The following is a 19890-nucleotide window of genomic DNA, read 5'->3' as shown; positions in this document are numbered from 1 at the left end:
AAACTTCTGCAAATCAGGTAAAAACAGTAGTCCTTAATCTAAATATCCTGCACAAGTAGAACTACTGCCTAATGGCCCTGGGACTGTAAGATACAGACAGCCAGCGATGAGGTAGTGGCCGTGTCCACTCACAAAGGCCTTCTGCTAGGAACCAGGGCACGTCCCAGCTCTCACATCACAGGGCTCTCCATCAACACAGATTTGAATTACACTCAGGAGCCAATACGTGGATGTTACTGGGCACTGGGCTCAGGTGTCCTTTCAGGTCATGAAAACTCACACTCTCAGTAACTGGATCACAGGCTCAAAGCCTGTGGGCCAGATTCAGCCCAGAGGCTTGTTTTGTTTGGCCTGCTCAGGTATTTTGTTTTTAATTAATTGCTAACTTTAAAATATTGGGAGATATCATGTGAAACTCCATATTACCAGTGGGCATGCATTTCTGCAGGGCAGCCACCTGGAGCTGAATAGCAATAGCCCCCTTTGCTGGAGTCAGGCCCCCTCCAGTGCCCCAGGCAGCAGGGGGAGAAGACTGCAGGCTCTCGGCCTGTCTCCTGGGGGGGGGGGGCTCCATTCCAGGACGTGCGACCTTGAGCAAGAATTTTCAATTCTCTGACCTTAGCTTCCTCTCCTGTCAAATGGACATCATAATAGTGTCTATCTCATGAGATTGTTTGGAGGGATTAAGGGAATTAAAACATGGGAAGCCCCTGGAACAGTGCCTGTCACACGGAAACTCAATAAATGTTTGTTATTTTGATTATTACTAATTCTTATCATCTTACTTATCCCTCACCTTTATTACTTGTGTGCCTTTTCCTGGTGTTTGTGTTTCTGACTCCAGCTCTAAGTAAAATCTCACCCTCAAAGGGAGGGAAAGGAGACATCTGGTCTGTGTGAAGTGGGGCAGCAGGGGTTATACCCGGTGTATTAAGGGCCCAGATTCTTCAGCCAGACAGCCTGGCTTCTAATCCCAACTTTTCTCTCCCTAGCAATATGTCCTTAGACAAGTTGCATGACTCTCTAAAGCCTGTATTTGCTTTTGTAAAATGTTAATGGAACTGTTGTGAATCAATGTGCCTAGCACATAGCATGCCTTAGCTTTTATTAGGAAAAATGCACAGCAGACCACAGCATTCTCCTGCCAGCCAGCGACCCTGGGCTTTGGCTGCCTCAGTTTCCCCCAACAGGTTGCAAGCGCCATTCAGTAGTACGAGCCTTGCTGGAGGCTGTTTCCAGGTCTGAAGAGAAATGAATGAAAAGGAAACAGGGTATAGCTTGGAGCCACTCATTACTCTCTCCCTGTTGCCCCTTTATTTTGTTACCCTAAAATATACGCCCCAGATAGTATTAAAACTTGCATGCCCTTGAAATTAAGAACAGCTCTTCTAAGGTAGAAGCAGATTTTTCCTTCCATTTCAAATAGTAAAAGCACCTAAGCATATGACAAAGGGATGAAGGCATTCAAAGTTCTTAATGTTTTACAAAATAATTTTCTCATTCCCTAGACAGACTTCTCAAATGATTGCCTTTGCAGTGGGACATCCACCCACAGCTTGAATTCTTTCCAAATCTTATCGGAGATTTAAAAATAACTTAAAATAATGCATTAGTCACATCAAAGGGTTCCTGAGGCAGATGACCTCAACAGTATTTCTTAAGAATGCTTTCTCCTATTCAACTTGTTTTAGGCTCTGTGATTCTAAAATTAATCATTTTTTTAGAGAAGCAACAAAGTGTTTCTCCTATTCCATACACAAAAGAAATACAGGCAGTCACAAACATCAAAGTGTTGACTCAATAAGAAAATCCTCCTTATGAAGTCTGCAGAAAAAAGGTTTTTGAATCTCACTGGCAATAAAGATTTAAAATAGCTGAATGTTAGATTGATTTTTAAAACTAATCAAGGCATGCAAAAAATGGTCATAGAGCTTTAGTCTTAAAAGCAAAAAAAAAAAAAAATGTCCAAAATCTATCAGCAGTGGATGGGCAAATTACTTGTGGTAAATTCATGTAATTAAACACTATACAGAAATGAAAAAGAATAAACTCTTGCTCAATGCAACAATATGAATGAATTTTGCAGACAAAGTTTAGGCAAGAGAAGCAAGTCTCAGAATACTGGTCAGCTTTGCAAGAGACCAACTGGGAGGGAGCCTGAGGGAATTTTCTGGGGTATTTTGGAAATGCTTTATATCTTCAGCTGGGTGGTGTTTGCGTAAGTTTATTCATCTGTAAAAATATATTGAGCTGTACACTTAAGATTAGTGGACTTCACCAAATTTAAATTATACCTCAGTTTAAAAATAAATTTGAAAAACTAATCAGGCTTTAGCTGTGGATTTTCATCTACTATACGTGGCTCCATTATGGGCCTTATTGGAAGTCTGAGTTTTGTTGCCTAAAGAAAGTAACATGTTTGTATTTTATACTGCCATTCAAATTCTTTGTCTTTGACGTAATAGCCTTGATTTTATTCAGTAAAGAACATTTTTGTTGTTTGTTTTTCAGGAAGGTTCAAAAACCTCTTTATGTACTTAAACCTCACAATCTGTGTCCAAGTTTGGATGGTCCTGACAGCTTCGTGTCTATTATAATTTCACACCATCAGGTCCTTTTTCGTTATGAGACCTTACTGTGGGTGCAGTGAGACAGAAAAGGCCATGACATGGTCAGGTCTGGATCCGAATCCCTGGTCTGCTAGTCACCAGCTAGAGGATCCTGGCAAACAAGTCACTCCACCCCCCTGAATCGCTGGGTTCTCACCAGGAAGTGGAGATGATGCCTCTCCACAGGGTTACTGAGAGAACTAGGATAAAGTTTGTGAAAATCTTGGTAGACACTTTTGAAATGAAAACTATCACTACATGGAAGTGAGCACTTATCTACGTCTTTATTTTTAAAAAAATCATGACACTTGATGCAAAGTATCCAAGCCTCAAAGCTTTATATCCAAGAAATGTGGGAAAGGTGGAAAGTTTTGCCCATACTTATTAACAATAATATAATCTTTGGCTCATCCCTGTCCCTACAGCGGGTCCTCACTTCCTCCCAGTTTTCCTAGCATCTCCTTCCTCTCTGGCCTTTCTCACTAGAAAAGAACATTCCTCTGCTTCTCTCCTACCAACTCTCCTGCCACCTGAATGTTAGGACCCCACCCCAGGGGCTGAAGCCACATTGTTGATTTGTATATTTATTAAACAATTTTTCCCATTAATGAAAGCAGCTTGAAAAAGGCACCTGTTCCTAGTTGAACAAAGATGACATATGGACTAGAGGCAGCCCTGACAGGGAGTTCGAAGATCGTGGGACCTATGCTCTTATTAGCTAAGTCATTTAATTACTATGCACCTTTCCCCATCTTTCACAAGGGGATAACACAACCTTGTGAGAGGACTGGTAATACAGCTAGCTGGAGAGACGTTAAACACTAAAAAGAAAATGAATCGTACCTTTTAGAGAAAATGGATTCATAATACAACTTTAAATTTTAAAAAATTAATTTGAAAAAGAGAAATATCATGGGATTAGGACAGGGGTCCCCAAACTATAAGTGCTTCGGTAATATTTTCACTGTGCCCCTAGGACCAAAGAAACACTGAATAGTTCTGTTTATTATGTAGGAAGTTCCAAACAGCTTAAGTATTTATGTTCTAAGTACTCAGTAACCTTGTAAAAAAATACACATAAGTCAAAAGAAAAACATTCTTATATCATTCTTAAATAATCACACTTACTAATGAATGTGTGCTGGTCTAGCGCAGCTCTACTCAGGCTTTGGAAACATTGAATTCTGCCACCAGCATTTCCTGTTCCACATTGATTTTCACAAGGTATTTCCTTTTCATCATATCAACTTTTTAAAAAATTTTATCTTTATTGTTGAAAGTATTACAGATGTCCCCTTTTTCCCCCATTGATCCCCTCCACCCTGCATCCACCCCACCCCCAGGCCATCCCCATACCAATGTCTGTGTCCATAGGTTATTCATATTAGCATATAAGTTCTCTAATTAATCAACTTTTTTTATTGATTTGAGAGAGAGAGAGAGAAAAACATTGATTTCTTGTTCCACTTTTTTATGCATTCATTGTTTGATTCTTATATATGCCCTGACAGGGGATTGAACCCCAAACCTTGGTGTATCTGGATGATACTCTATCCAGCTGAGCTTCCCAGCCAGGGCTTCATCATCTCAACTTCTAAAAACCTAGCTTTCCAAAGATGACATCATCTAAAGAAGTATAGCACAATTTAATATTGAAATATGTGAACTATGTCAAGCTAGTAGTTTGTACAGTGTCCAACAGATGTCGTTTCTCACAAAAATTTTAAATGTCCCATCCTGCACCCTGTGAATTTGCTGTGATGTCTCACTTTCAGACCACCTCTTCACAGTTTAAGACAAAGGGATTAGGACAATGAAACCCTAGACCCATTGAAATTAACCGAAGTAATGGTGTTTATAATGGCCTAACACCCATGGCTCTGCAGAGCTATATTTAAGTCTGAGAGTCTAGCGCTCAAGAGCCTGTTTATTTCTTCTTGGGCACTTGAGATAATGTCTTCAAAAGCATTTGGAAAATTCCGAAGTGCTGTAACAAGGGTGATTGCAGAATTGGCTAGTGAAAGAGCAGTCTGCTAGAATGTAAGCTCCAAGAGGCCAAAGAGTTTTGTATCCTTGATACCTAGAATTTTCCCTGGGATATAATTGGGCCTTAATAAATATTTAGTGAATTCATGAATAAAGAAAAGAGGACTCATTGACATTTTGAACTCTTGGTGTTTTTAATAGAGTTGTAGGGTTGACTTAGGTTTCATGCTTTTCTCTGTTCTCTCCTTAGTCAATGACCTTCCAAATAAACCGTAAGTTGTAGTGTGGTTGTAGATTATATATCTAAAATTACCTAGTACATAGAGTTGCTCAGTAAATGGTTAATTTGATTTTTATAGGGAGGCAAAGTTGGGTGGTAGAAAGAATATAAATTTTGGACTAGGACTAATCTGGGTTTGGACTGACTTTTGAATTTGAATGGATCACCAAATTTCTCTGGGTCTGTTTTTCCATATGTAATGTGGGAATAAACATTTTATAGTATACAGGGTTGTTACAAGGATTTAATGAGAAAATGTATGTAAAGCACTTAATGCAATGCCTGGAACAAGGAAGTACAAGCAGGAGCTATTAGCCTAATAGGTAATTTTCTCTTTGCTTGGCTTGTGTCATTCCTCTGAAGGCAAGCTCCCGGACATGTGAATAGACTACATCATATACACCAAACACATGCTACCTCAGGGCCTTTGTACTGGCCTGGAATGCCCTGCTCAAATTTGCCTTCTTAATGAGGCCTACACAGAACTCCCTACTTATAATTAATTGCATACTTCCATCTCCCTTACCCTGCTCAGATTTTCCCCCTAACATCTATCACCTTTTAACATACTACTTTCTATGTCCTTTATTTTCATTCTGCTCTCATAAGAATATACACTCCAGGAACAGGGATTTTTTTTTGTTTTGTTCACCAATGCCACAGTGTCTAGACCAGTGCCTGAATAGGTTAGGCACTCAGTATTTGGAAAATTGAATTGATTTGAATATATTCTCACTTAACATCTTGCGTCGTGCTATTTTAAAGAGTAAATAATTCAGGTCTTCTAAAACAATTTTTTTTTTTGCCTTGAAACTAATTTAGAAATGTCCTTATATGTATATGCTTCCTGAGCTTCCTTCTGAGGCCAGAAGAAAATACCCTCTTCCCTGGAAGAGCTATACTATCTTCCCATGGGCTGTGAAGTCTGCCCTACCTCAGGCCCCCCATCTCAGAAAAAGGAGGCTACCAGAGAACTTGGCTAAAGGTGGGGAGGTAAAAGTCCAAAGGATTAAATTCCTGGCTCCCAAAATAACCCCTGAGTACTCCTGCCACCTCCAAATCAGGCCCTGCACGCTTCTGCATGCTGGCTGAGTGCCACCTCTGGCTCCATCCCAGGGAGCTCTGTGGAGCCAAAGATGGCCCTCTATCTCCACAGAAAAGCACCCGAGAGAGGTTCAGGGACATGCATGGTGCATTTTCTCTCTTCTTCCAGTCTTATTCTTTGTTTAATGCCCTCTCTTCTATCTTCTCCTCCACCGGCCTCTAGGTTCCTGGAAGGCCTCAGGACAGTGTTTTTCGAAACTCAATAATATGATATCTCTACCCCCATGTTCAAATTCCACAGGTACTGTTTTTTTAAATTAGTTCACTTTTCACTTAAAATTTTAAAGACTAGCTATTAATGTGTGCTTTAAATTTAAAACCAGTTTCACTTGCCATAAAAAGAAGAGTCGCATATATAATATAATTAAAACAATTATATGTACCCTAGTTGGACAGGGTTGCTGGCTGCAAACTTTGTGCCTGAGTCCTGCTCTGTTAGGTTAAGGAACCGTGGAGAAGTGTTGAGGACCTGCCAGCATCAAAGTGACACTTGCTCCCTGAAATAGAGACTGGAAAGAGGACTGAAAAGAAAGCAATTTTCTCAATTTTTTAAATCCTCATATGTTTTTATTAATTTTAGAGAGGAAGGGGGAGAGAGAGATACCCATGTGAGAGAGAAACAGAAACATCGATTGGTTGCCTCCCGTAGGCGCCCCCACCAGGTATCGAACCTGCAACCTTTTGGTGTAGGGAGAATGCTCCAACCAAGTGAGCCACCCAGCCATGTGCACCTGTAACTTAAGCATTTCCCACTTTGGGATGTACTGTTTGAGTTTTAGATTTACAAAAGGCAAGTAAGTTTGTTGAAATGTGAGAGGCCTCACCCATCCCATTTCCTTCAAGCACTGAGCGCACTATTTACCAACTCTACCCAAACACTTTTTGCACATTTTTTTCCTCATTATTTGTGCACAGCTTTGACCAACTACCACAGACTGTTCCGGATATATGGCTCCCTCGTGTGGGTCACAAAATGTGGCGGGTGAATGGGTCTTTGGATGCCATCTAGCCCCAAATCTTGACCCATCTCCACTTTGCTGAAAAGAGACTCGGGCTATCTGGTCCCTCGGGAGCTGAATAAGAGTCGCCTGGCTGGCGCGAGGCCGAACTCTCTCACCTCTTTGTTGATCCCAGTTGTCATGGCAGCGGCGCATTGTCCCCGCCTCGTCTTTGTGACGTCAGGAGACCACCGTCCAATGGGAAAGCAGCTCTGCCTCACGCGCCGCCTCTCCGGGCGGGCACCGCCTTCGCAACCGGGCGGCGAGCAACGGCAGTGCGGGGCGGGCGGGCTCCAGGAGCGGCTGCGGCGAGTGACCTCGGGCTCCCACCCGTCCGCGCCCGCGGGCCGGAGACGCAGCCAGGATGTTCCGGATGCTGAACAACGGTTTTGAGGATGACCCCTTCTTCTCGTGAGTGTCGGCGCCCGCAGCCCGCGGCCGCGCGGGGATTTGGGATTCGCAGGGAGCTATTTTAAGGGGGAAGAGCGAGTTTTGGAGGGTGAGAGGGCTTTCGGGGGACTCCGGGAGGCGGTTTGAGGAAGCGGAGCGTTGGGGACGTGAGAAGGAAGGGAGACGAGGGCTTCGGGGTGTGCGGAAGGGGGAGGATTTAGGGGCGTGGAGTGAAGCAGGAGGGTTTGGGTCCGAGAAGAGTTGGGGGGCTGGGAGGGGAAAGGACTTGGGGCGCGGGAGAGGGAGAGGGAGAGGAGGACCCGGGGCCGTGAGGTGAGCGGGGCGCGCCCCTCGCCTTCCGCCGTCGGCGTGAGGGCTTCGCAGCCGCGGGGGCTCCGCGGGTGGCTGCCTGGCGCTGGTAACGGCCGTCCGGGTGGAGCCAGTAGCGAGTTCCGCAGGCTCGCGGGGCCCTCCCCGCACGGCCTTAACTCCGGGAGGTGTGAGGCGAGGCGCGCGGGACGGCGGCGCTCCGAAAGGGGGCGGTTTTAAACGGCGCTGTCCTCACTGAGGGCTTGCGGGGCACGACGGCGGGGAGTTGTGCCGCCTCCCGCCTCCCCGGCCTGAAGTTGCCCGTGCGGTGTGTTCTCTGGGCTTCGTCGCCCAGCCGGCCTCGTTGCGGAGGGCCCCGCTTTCTGTCGGAGCCCACGCGGGGCGTTTAGCGCCGCCGGTAACCCCGCCAGCCCCGTGAGCCGGCCCGAGGGGAGTGATGTGATGCCCGGGAGGACCACGGTCAGAAACGCCTCGTTCCAGGATGGTCCAGTTCTCTGGTTTTTAAAAATCAGTTTGAATTTTGATTCGGTATCCTAATTTCACCTGATCTCTCTCTAAGCAATTTAGGGACCTTTTTTTTTTTTTTAAAGGTTAAATGTTGAAAGTTTGCTAGATTTTTTTTAAAGGAAAATATTGACTTAAACGTGTTCTGTTGTAAAACCACGTAACATCAAAATAATAATTGAGAGAATAATTAACAGTAGAATAGATAAAATGAGTAATATAAAAGAAAATTATTAATACTTCATACTAAAGGTTATTCGTTAAAATTAAGGTGTATGTGGACTCAGGCAAATTGATTATGCTGTTTTAGTTTGCTTGTTTAAAAGCTGTTGGGACATTTACAATCAGTGTCACCTTAACAAATTTCAAATTTTATGTTATGATTTGCTCTTTTAAAAGCCTCTGAGAGTAGGTACTAAATATATCCATAGCTTAGTTGAGCTGTTGAATTATGAAATTGTGACATCAGTACAATGGGTTAAGTAGATTATGGTAGACAACTTTTCTGTTGTATTATGTCCTTGATTATATCAAAAAGAGCAATGGCCTTAAGTAAACTGTGAATGTATAATTAGTACCTGCTTTAAGGTGTCTAGCAAAAGTGTAATTTAAACTCTTGGGTGACCCTTTTTGAGCAAAGGCAATGAACCCAAGAGTCAGGGTCAGAAATAGTAACAGACTACAAATAGTAGGCAGGCCTCAAAGAACAATTTTCCCATGCTGAGGATGGAGAGGACTATCAGCTACCTTGTCAGTAAGTCTTTCAGCCACTATTCTCTGTAGCTGTCTTCAAATGTAGGCAGCTAGAGCATAAAAATTTAGGGTAAAATTATTATAATTAACTTTGCAAAACTGATTCATGCTTATAATGCCTTTGCTCAACAATTGTCTATATAGAGAGTAAACATACTTTGAGGAGGTTAGAAAGGAAAAGAATATGAGTTTATATTTATTTCAAGTAATCTAATTTGACCTACCCCTTTTTACCCCAAACTCAAACAAAATGAGTATCCATTACTTAGTATAGGTCAAACATAAGGAATTCATGCCATTTTCTGTATAAACATTACCTCTTTTTGCTAACATTATGTTTCTGGTCACTGGGTTCCCTAGCGGGTAGTTTTATGTCTCAGACGTAGAAAGTTTTCAGTAGATATTGTGTAATGATAATCTGGTGTTCCCTGCTCTCTGTCTTGTCGTTAATCTGGTATGTGTCGCTGAAAGAAATTGAACTGCATTCAGTGGATTCCGCTGTTGATGTTGGCACTTTCTAATTTGAACATTACTTTTTTCTAAATAATCCATAGTTCAGAATCAAGGGTATCAATAGAAGCACTTTATCACTGTACTAGTTATTCAGAAGTGAGAAGATGAAAATTATGTTCTTGGACATAAAATTAGAGTTATTAAACAATCTGAGACTGGTAAAATACTGTGGTAAAACTGTCAAGCTCTTAAAATATCTGATTTAAAAGAAAAATTAACATCTGTGGCTTTGAATTTAAATATATTCATTTTAAATGCTTACCTTTACATACTAGCACATATTAAATGTTTCATCAGAAAATTAAAGGGAAAGTTTAAAAATGATATTCTGAAGTTTGTTTTATTATGTATTTGGAGCTTTTTTATGTAGCTTCCTATGTTTCTGAGCAGAAGTTATTTCGGTGCAAATTGACTTATGGCATACCTTCATATGTACCTTGTAAATAAATAATACACGTAATTTGGTTAAAAACACAAAAGGCTAAAAAAGGTGGTACTTCCTGGCATGCAGTTTTCTCTCAAGAATACTACTTTCCCCTCCCATTTGCATTTGCCAGAGGAGAAATAAAAATATATATGTATGGGCAGGAAAATTAATTTGAGGTTAAAATGATTTTGATATCTTATATCCTAAAAGAACTGATTATTTACCATAAAAGCTTACATATATCTAGTACAATCTGGAAATTTCTACTTTGTACAGAAACATACGAGTGTGAACAATGGAATTCTGATCATGCAAGTCTACAAAGAATAGCTGTGTTACCACTGATAAGCTATTAGACATTAAAGACTCAGAAGAGGTTGGCATATCTATCAGCCTTATTTTTAATCACAAATTGTTAGCATTTCCTTAAGGCACCTAACTCTTCATTAAGGGCACCATATGTGTCTTTGGTCAAAGAACTGTATATAGTCACAGGATGTTGCCTTTTCCATCTCCTTTATCTCCACAGAAGCTAAAACTTACATTTCTATAATCTCTATTTAGATTTTTTTCCATTTTACTTATTTTGCACTTTGGAGGTACCTGGAGGACACTTTTTGGACATATTCGCTGACTGAGTTGAAAGTAAATGTATTCCATGTACAAGAAAGACACTGACTGATATTTTCTTGATTGAGAATATTGTCATAGCAGGAAATAAGACAAAATTACCTTACTAGATAAGCTTTTGTGAACAATGTTTGAAGTTACTGACATATTTGTTTTCAGACATATAGTTTGAGGTAAGGTCTTCTTCAAGATGATATAGTTTGTGCTAATTAGTATGCTAATTCTAATCAGTTAATAAAGATAGCTTGAGAGAGTACTCAGCCAAAATTTAAAGTTTTGATTTTCAGGATCCCATTTTAAGACTCCTAACAACTATTGTGAGTTTTAGCACTTAAAATTTTCTGTTCTCAGAAATATTTTTATATAGATATTTCATGAAATACTATAAATATCATATTTATTTATACAAAAATATATTTATAGAATGAAGTACTATAAACTCTGAACTGAAAGAATTTCTAAGGTAGACTCAATTTGGAGCATTTTTTTTGGTTCATTGAGTAGTTAAGGAGCACAACATGTTTATGACATAGTTGCTGGGTCAAGGAATGCCATTTGATAGCATCTAATCATATCATGATGCTTAATTCTATCAATAAACATTCTAAATATCCACAAAAAAGTAGGGGCGTAGTTGTAAGATGGGAGGGGACATAGTGATTTCTATAACTCTTCAATATCAAAGGTTTATGCCATACCACCATTTTAAACTGTGCTTCTAATCATTGGGAAAATATAATTGCCTATAATAATGTAATTTAATCTTCAAATATTTCTTAGGTTTCTACTATATGCTCAGCCTGGTGGACTCATACATAAATTTGTAGAAGTTATGGCCCATGCCCTCAAGACTTCCTTATGAGTGTTACATGTATTAAACTAGCTTCAGCCCGGCCGGGTGTGGCTCAGCGGTTGAGCGTTGACCTAGGATCCAGGCCATCAGGGTTCAATTCCCGGTCAGAGCACATGCCCGGGTTGCAGGCTTGATCCCCAGTCGAGGGTATGCAGGAGGCAGCCAATCAATGACTCTCTCATCATTGATGTTTCTATCTCTCTCTCTCTTCCTCTCCTTTCCTCCCTCTGAAATCAATAAAGATATATTTTAAAAAAAAACAACCAAAAAAAAACTAGCTTCAAAACTTGGATCACCTGATGTATTTTCTTTTTTTTTTTCAGTCCTCACCCAAGGACATTTTTTCCATTGCTTTTCAGAGAGAGTGGAAGGGGGAGAGAGAGAGAAAACATCGATGTGAAAGAGACATCCATTGGCTGCCTCCTGGGGGTACGCTCTGGACCACTGTCTGGGATCGAGCCTGCAACCAAGGCACATGCCCTTGACTGGAGACCTTTCAGTCCTTAGGCAGATGCTCTAACCACTGAGCCAAACTGACTAGGGCTGATGTATTTTCTTTATGTACCCATATACCGCATTGAAACTAGGGAACATTTCTTTATGATCAAGAGAACCATAACAATCTGCCGGGTAAGCTTTTGCTACTATATATATAGTGAAAGGAAGGAATTTCCCCTGATGAGTGGGACTGCCATGTCAATCGGATACCCTTATGTAATAAATAATGTAATGGATTTTACTTAGAAGCATACATATCTATATTCTTATACAGGCCAAATAAAATTATAACCTGTCCTCCCCAAATATATATGTGCATGTGGATATATACATGTGTATATTTGTATTTGAGTTTTAAAAACAGGACTTATTCTGAAGTGAAACTATACCAGTCCTTAAAAAGAAACTTTTATATTGAAATTATTCCTAAGAGACCCAGAATCAATTTGAGTGTTAAAATTTTTTGTGGGGGCAGGGGGCAACAATTTATTTTTTGTAGCTTGTGATTAATAATATGGAGTCGAAACAATGCATTTAGTACCAAATATCATTGTTTGGTTGTGGAAACAATGCATTTAGTACCAAATATCATTGTTTGGTTGTGGTTTGTGTCATTGATCTTGGAAGAGGCAGTATGGCCATCATAATAGTATAAGGAAATTTTTCCTGAAGGAATGAAACATTAGTTTTCGAAGGAGAACAGTATAAATAGATCGAAATGTATAAAAACTATTAACTCCTCACCTGATCAAATAAACTCTGTTAGTTAATATAAAAACATATTAAAACAACTGTTTACTACCATAAGAGATTTTTGGCTTTGATAAAAAAGAATTCAGGCTTGAACAAGAGAAACCTTAGTCTCGTCTCCAAGCAGTTGCTTTTCTGGGTAGACACGAGTTGAACTCATGTCAGGGTCCAGCCAGGTTTCTCCCTGAATGGCTCAGACAGGTGCAAAAGCCAGACTGTAACCCACTTTTATCTTAATGCTTTTTCCAACAGGCAGCCTTTTGGTCATGTCACTCAAAAAATAAAGCTTTCTTTTTTAGCATTTGCCCTACATATAAATATGCCTCCTCCTGTTTAAATAAAGAGAAAACTGGGCAACATTTTAAATTAGCCACATTTAGTTGCTGAATTTCTAACACAACTGTAATTGGACAAATAAGTCTCAGTAAATTTTATGTTTTTAGAGGAAAATAATAGCTGTTTAATACTTATTTATCCACAGTACAAAAATCTCATATTCCTGAAGTATCTTTCTTCATTGCAGTTGACTCTCACCCATATATCTCAAGGAGAGGTGAACTGGCTTCTTGAGTAATGTACATTTTCATCCCCATACTCATACCCATGTTCTACGCTCCCAGTGAATGTAGAGCTCTCAGCGAGAGGACTGTTGACTCATTCATTTAAAAGTATCAGATGCTGTGAAATCCTTTAATTCTACATAGTTTAATTTCTTTTTATTCTTTAAGGTACTTTATTATGGAATGTTTTAAACATATACTACAAAAGCGTAACAGTATATCAATACTGTTTACCTAATACTCAGAATTTTGAAATTTACACCAGTTATATCCATCGCTATAACTGCTGTCATCTTCAAAGTGTTTGAAAAGGACATTCCAGAATTTTTGTTATCTTAGTCTTATGTATTTCCAAATGCATCCATCTACTAAAAATATTGTTATCTTCTTAAATAATCACAATACCATATTTACATCAAACAAAATTAACAAAAATCCAATTGCTTGGTATCAACTGGCATTATCATTGAGATATGAAATACTTTGGAATAATCTAGTTTTAGAGATTAGAATTAGAAAGAAATTGTTTCTTAGACAACTCACTTAGGATCTTAGAATTACTTGAAACTTTGTTTTTTTTAAAGTAAAAAGTAGGGCGATACACCAAATTCTTATTCCTTAATTTTAAAGTAACTTTTGATCTTCAGATCTTGATTTGGGAAAACATAAAACACCCTCCTTTCTGTCTCGTCATGTTCCATTGATCCATCTAATTTTTAAATTGATATAATTTCCCCTTAAAGCAGGTTACCTGTAATTCTGCTACAAGAGTGATTCTCAAACTTTTAATGGGTGGAAAATCCAAGAATGGTAGATTTTCTGTGCCTGATACTTTTATCAGTAATACAAAAATCCGAAACAAAAAGCCCACAAGAATTCATGGAAAATTACCTTATTTATATTTGTCTGCATTGTATGTATAGTATCTGTACTTGTTTGTTCCTTAGTATGTTAGAGTCTGTTTTTAATTGGGAAGGATATGAAATATAATATCTAAATAAACCTAATGCTTTTGTGTCTTTATTTCCTAAGTGAATTTAGTACAACTGTGTTTCTCCAGTTAATACCCAGCACTCAACTAGAGTCTCTTCATTCTGACTCAGTTACTAATTTGGTCAAGAATAATTTAATTTCTGGACTCCTGTGAAATTTTTCTATTCTTTTGCAGTAAGAGTATTCTCAGTCTGCACTCACTGGAGAGCATGTTCCTTTTAGGATTTTGCATAAAATTTTTCAGTAAGCAGGAAGGAGGCTGGAAGTAGAGCAGATCGGTATAAAAAAGGGCAAGAGGGTTATGGCAGGAGAGCAAATGGGGCAGGAGAGCAAATGGAGAAGTAAGAGCACTGACATGTTAAAAATTTAAAAGTATGGATTAGTCAACCATCAGGTTGTAAAGTAGTTCTGCATCATCCAGACTGGCAGTGGTCCTAAGGCAGAGGTGATTGAACATTATCATATCAGTAAAGTGTGCAGAAGACCTGCTATTCATTTAAGTTATTCATAACTATATTTCTTTTTCTACTTAAGTTTCCTTTAAAACAATTGATATTGTACAAGAATAAACATCTGTAGAACAACACAATCTGGAGACACTATCATATACAACCTCCCTATTAGATTTATTTAGAGAATACTCATCTTTTTGTTTTTTTGTTTTAATACTTTGTAATATCTTCAGATATACCTGGGAAATGGCACTGCTTTCTGAGCAGAAGACTAGATTGTGATTGCTGGAACTACTGATACCTCATTCTTTATTTTTAGTAAAACTTCACTGCTGAGGTATTATGTTTCTGAGCTGCAAAGCAGCAATCTAATTTAGTTTACCATAGTAGTTTCAAAAAAACCTTTTAGATAACTTAAAAACACTCACCTTTACATCATTTATGGTAAAATCAACTTAATTGTTTGAAACATTCTACATAACAAATTTTTCCATTCAGTTTTCAGATACTATGTTCAAGTTTAATAAAGGCAATAAGACCTCAGAACTACAGTGTTTTTGTTTTGGAGTGCAGTTTCTGCCCTAGCATATTGTTAAAACTGCCTAATTAATGACAACTGGGACATAATGAATTTATTAGAAAATAAAGCTTAGTAGCATCTTACCATGCATACCAAAATTTGACAAGCTAATAGACTTTAGGCTTTTCACTGAGTGAGATAAATAGGCATAATTTTTTTTTACAGCATTTTAGTGGGAGTTACCACGAAATAAGCTTTATTACTGTTATGAAAGAAAAACATATTTATACAGCCTGGACTGAACATTTGCATTTGATTTGGAATCAGAACTTTTTTCCCATTTAATTTTTCATATTTACACATGCACTGTAAGGCTTTAAAAAAAATGAAAAAGTCATTTAAAATCCAGTAACATCCAACATCTGGCAATTAAGTACAAAGGGGCATCACATTTGTAAAAGTTTGTTTTTAGAATATATAACATATGCCTATGGCAAAAACTCCAAAGGTACAGAAAACTACATGGTAGAAAGACTCCCTCCTCACACCAATGTGAATATATACTTAACACTACTGAACTGTACATTTAAAAATGGTTGAAATGGGAGAAAACTCATTGAGCTGTACACACCATCTGGCCACTTTTCAGTATGTGCTATCCTTCAACAAAATAAGACAAAACACAAAAAAGGACTCCCACCTTTTGCCCTCAACTATCTAGTGACCCTCCCAGGATATAGCCACTGTGATCAAATTGCTGCATAGCCTCCTGGGATTTCCTTCTATGCATTTATAAGCTTATACATATGATTTTTAAAATTTGTTTACAATTATATATTATAAACCTTTTTAAATTTTATTTATTGAATTTATTGGAGTGACAGTTAATACGATTATATAGGCTTCAGCTGTACAATTCTATATTGCATAATCTGTATATTGTGTGTGTTCACCACTCCATGTCAGGTCTCCTTCCATCACCATTTATCACCTCCTTTACCCTCTCGTACCTTTCCCCATCTCACTTTCCTTCTGGTAATCACCATTCTGGTAATTACCTCTGGTGATCACATAGTCTGTATCTGTGAGGGTTTTGAGGGTTTTTTTGCTTAATCCCCTTGCCTTTTTCACCCAGCCTCACACCCCCCCACCTCTCTCACAGCTGTCAACCTGTTCTCTGTATTCTGTTTCTGTTTTGTTTGTTAGCTTATTTTGTTTATGAGATTCCACATGAGTGAACTCATATGGTACTTGTCTTTCTCACACTGGCTTATTTCACTTAGCATAATACTCTCCAGTTCCCTCCATGACGTCTCAAAGGGTAAGAGATCCTGCTTTTTTACAGCCAAATAGTATTCCATTGTGTAAATGTGCTACATTTTTTATCCACTCATCTACTCATGGACACTTGGACTGCTTCCAAATTTTGGCTATTGTAAATAATACTGCAATAAACATAGAGGTGGCATATATTCTTTCAAGTTAGTGTTTCAGGTTTCTTCATATATATTCCCAGAAGTGGAATCACTGGGTCATAAGGCAGTTCTGTTTTTAATTTTTTGACATAACTCCATACTGCTCCCCAGAACTGATAAATAAATTCAATAAAATAGCAGGATACAAAATAAATACCCAGAAATCAGTTGCATTTTTATATGTCAATAATGAACTATCAGAAAGGGAAACTAAAAACAATCCCATATATATGAATTTTTAAATACAAATGTAGGTATACCATATATCTTGCTAATCCTTCCATATCACTACATAAATAGCCTTGCCCTTTTAAAAGGTGGCATAATATTCCATTTAAATTCTTACAAAGTTCTGGAAAGTGTTTATTGAGCCTTCCTATGCTTTGTTGGTTTTCCCATCAGTCAAGAAACACCTGGGGGCCGGATAATTTTGGACAGGAATGAGCAAGAGAGGTGTGTTCCCTTTTTTCAAGAAGCTTCTATTCTAGCAGAGAAGACAATATTTTCTGTTATTTTAATTTTTAATAATATTTCCTTTATAAAGAAGACTAACAAATAGTAAGATTTTAATTATTTTTAACTTGAATTTTTAAAAAATTTCCTTTGACTTCCAATAATAACAACTTATGTCTAACCTTTGAGGGAAAGAAAAGATAGTAGAAAAAAATAGTGAGGGGCACTTAAAAGAAAAATGATAGAAAGAGTTGGAATAGTCATAACTAAGAAGTGCTGGAGTGGGATCAAAGCTGACAAAAATACAGTGAGTATACTTCCCACCTACATTGGTTCAGTTGCAGAAAACAAAATTTACTCTAGCGACTTTAAGCAGAAAGAAATTTATCACAGGGCATTAAGTGGCTGAAGAAACAGACTCTGGCTTGAACTCTCAGGAATGATTCCCAAAGTCACATCACAAATCCAGACCACTGAGGGGGCAACTGCCACTCCTAACACTAGGAATAGCTGAATTGGGAAGCTGCTGCTACTGCTGCTGGCTCCAAAGCCATGGTACGTCTGCTAGTACCCATACCAGCAAAATGGATTTCCCATGCCTGTCCCCCAATACACATAAAACTCTAGTGATCAGACACCCTGAGTTCTGCTAACACTTATAGGAAAACTATGCCCCTCCAACAAAGAGAAGTAATAGTTACATACAAACTGTGCTGCAGCCCTACCTTCCAGTTCTCAAATTGTTGCCTGTAATTGGCAGAACCTAAATCTAGAACCTTAGCTGCATTGGAATATAGGAGATTAAGTTTAGCTTTGTAGCCTCTGCAGTATGGAAAGTCACATTGAAGGGAAGCGAGATGGACTGATTGTCAATCCAAGTTTTATACCCCCCCCCCATTCTGCATCTCCCTTTGGACCCCAAATCTGCTCAAATAATTTCTGGCAGCAATATTTTTTTTTCTAGTTATGTCGCTATTTTAAAGCAGATAAGTGAAAATAACTATATGTGACAGGAAAAATTAAAGTTTGCAGCCATTCTGCCCTCCCCTCACTTCCTTTTTAGTAGGAGAGATTATGCTCCCAGGGTGCTCCTTTGCTGTACTTCATGTCAGAATGGAGAACCAAGGAAATTATAAGATCCAGAGATGTGCATAACATTGTGCCTGTAGTCAACAATACTGTATGTACGTTACATTTTTGTTGGGAGAGTAGATTTCATGGTAAGTGTTTTAACCACAATAAAAAGAAAGAAAAAAGAAGTTAAAGAAGCTTTTTCATTTTTTTAAATAAAAGGAGAGCCCTCAAAATATAGGAGATGGAAAATGGACATCTCAGCCACTGAACCACACTGTAGGAATAAGCACACATTCCAACTTCACCCTCCTAATTCAGATCTATAAAAGTCACTTAACATACTTAAAATCATTCATTTTCCGACATTCATCAATCTTCTTTTCATGTTCTAAATATATAAATAATTGCAAACATTTGAGGAAAACTAACATGAAAAACAGAAGCTACACTAGCATTTAAGGAATCAAAACTAATGAAAAAAGACTATAGAAAATGTAATTAATATCTTTAGGAGACTTTAATTTCTAGTGTGGCCAAAGAAATTCAGCTGTACCAACTCTCCTGAAGATAACAGTTTGCCGAGGATAAAATACAAAAACAGCTTTCTAGAGAAGGTACTAGAAAATGACCAAAAGCAGACATGCACTGGAGGTGGTGACTCAAGAGTTGCAAGAAGGAAAAGACAATTTTAGCCTGAGGGTAATCCCCATTTGTGCCATATAGAGTGGCTAAAACCCTGATAGGAGACTTGAAATCATTCTGACCTAGGAGCCAGGGACAGAGTTTAGTGCAGCCACAGTCAGGGGAAGATGTGGGGGGAAGTCTCCAAAAGGAAAGAATGAGAGAGGGTGAGCACCAAGAAAGAACTGTGAGCCAAGGAGTTTCTTCCAGTATGCAGCACAAAATCACAGAGTTAAAAGTTCTACAAAGAACAGGTAAAAAGAAGAGAATAGTAAATACAGAAAGAAATAACAAGAATAATTTCTAGATCTAACGAAAGGCTGAAATCCTTAGAACCCATATTGAGAAGAGAAACTTGAGGATTGACAGTATAACATCCTTTTTTTTTTTTTAATTCTATACTTGGACCCATGATAATGTAATTTCAGTACATTAAAAAATAAAGTATAGATTTCTTAGCAAGAATGAGAACTAGGTTGTCATCAGACTTCTCTTAACACTAAGTATGATGGCCATTGTTTCAGTTTGATGCGAAACCAATTTATATGTGTGACTACTCATTTTACTGTGCTCGAGTTACTAGATGTTAGAACCCAAGACGGAAAGAGTAAGAAGATGAAGCAGTGGTAATTCAGAAGTAAGCCAGCTGTAACTTCCTGATGGAAGGAGATGAAACTAGAGCACTTGCCATCTCCTTTATTCTTCCCCTGGAACCAGAGTTCACCTTTTCCCTCTCTTGGAGCTAGCACAGGATAGATAAAAACTCAACTAACTTCTAGCCCATTCCTGAAATTTTGAACTTGGATGACTTGGAGAATAGCATCCCTTTGAGAAAAATGGAGCTACAGAGGAAAAGCTGTCTGGGGGAAAGACATGTTGGAAATGTTAGGTTTAGAGACTTATTAGGATAGAAATGGGCAAATGTTCAATAATCACTTGATCATTATTTGTAATTTATACTCTGAGTACTTTAGAAAGTATTACAACTTTCTGGCCAATGGGTAGTTGAAAATTGGCTATAGCCCTCCAAGAGTCAGGGCTCTATTTCCACTGCCTG

The 19890-nt window shown here is 38.6% G+C and overlaps 1 protein-coding gene and 1 long non-coding RNA gene across 2 annotated transcripts in view; both read left to right on the top strand.

Moving 5' to 3' along the window:
* The first annotated feature begins 2230 nt into the window (after window positions 1–2230).
* LOC148092946 (uncharacterized) lies at window positions 2231–4934 on the top strand. Its single transcript, XR_015714681.1, has 2 exons — window positions 2231–3833; window positions 4846–4934. It is a non-coding gene; the product is annotated as an uncharacterized LOC148092946 (long non-coding RNA).
* Window positions 4935–7281: 2347 nt separating this feature from the next.
* The window catches only part of MLF1 (myeloid leukemia factor 1), a 31147-nt gene continuing 18538 nt past the window's right edge, over window positions 7282–19890 (top strand). Inside the window, exon 1 of the mRNA XM_087818355.1 lies at window positions 7282–7388. Within this exon, the coding sequence (XP_087674481.1) occupies window positions 7342–7388 (47 nt within the window). The 5' untranslated portion in view covers window positions 7282–7341. The remainder of the gene's footprint in view (window positions 7389–19890) is intronic.

The sequence above is a fragment of the Miniopterus natalensis genome, chromosome 6, assembly GCF_054644295.1.
Source record: "Miniopterus natalensis isolate mMinNat1 chromosome 6, mMinNat1.hap1, whole genome shotgun sequence".
In the NCBI taxonomy this organism is placed as follows: domain Eukaryota; kingdom Metazoa; phylum Chordata; class Mammalia; order Chiroptera; family Miniopteridae; genus Miniopterus; species Miniopterus natalensis.
The sequence above is the reverse complement of the archived record's forward strand: the minus strand, read 5'-3'. Positions and strand labels throughout refer to the sequence as shown.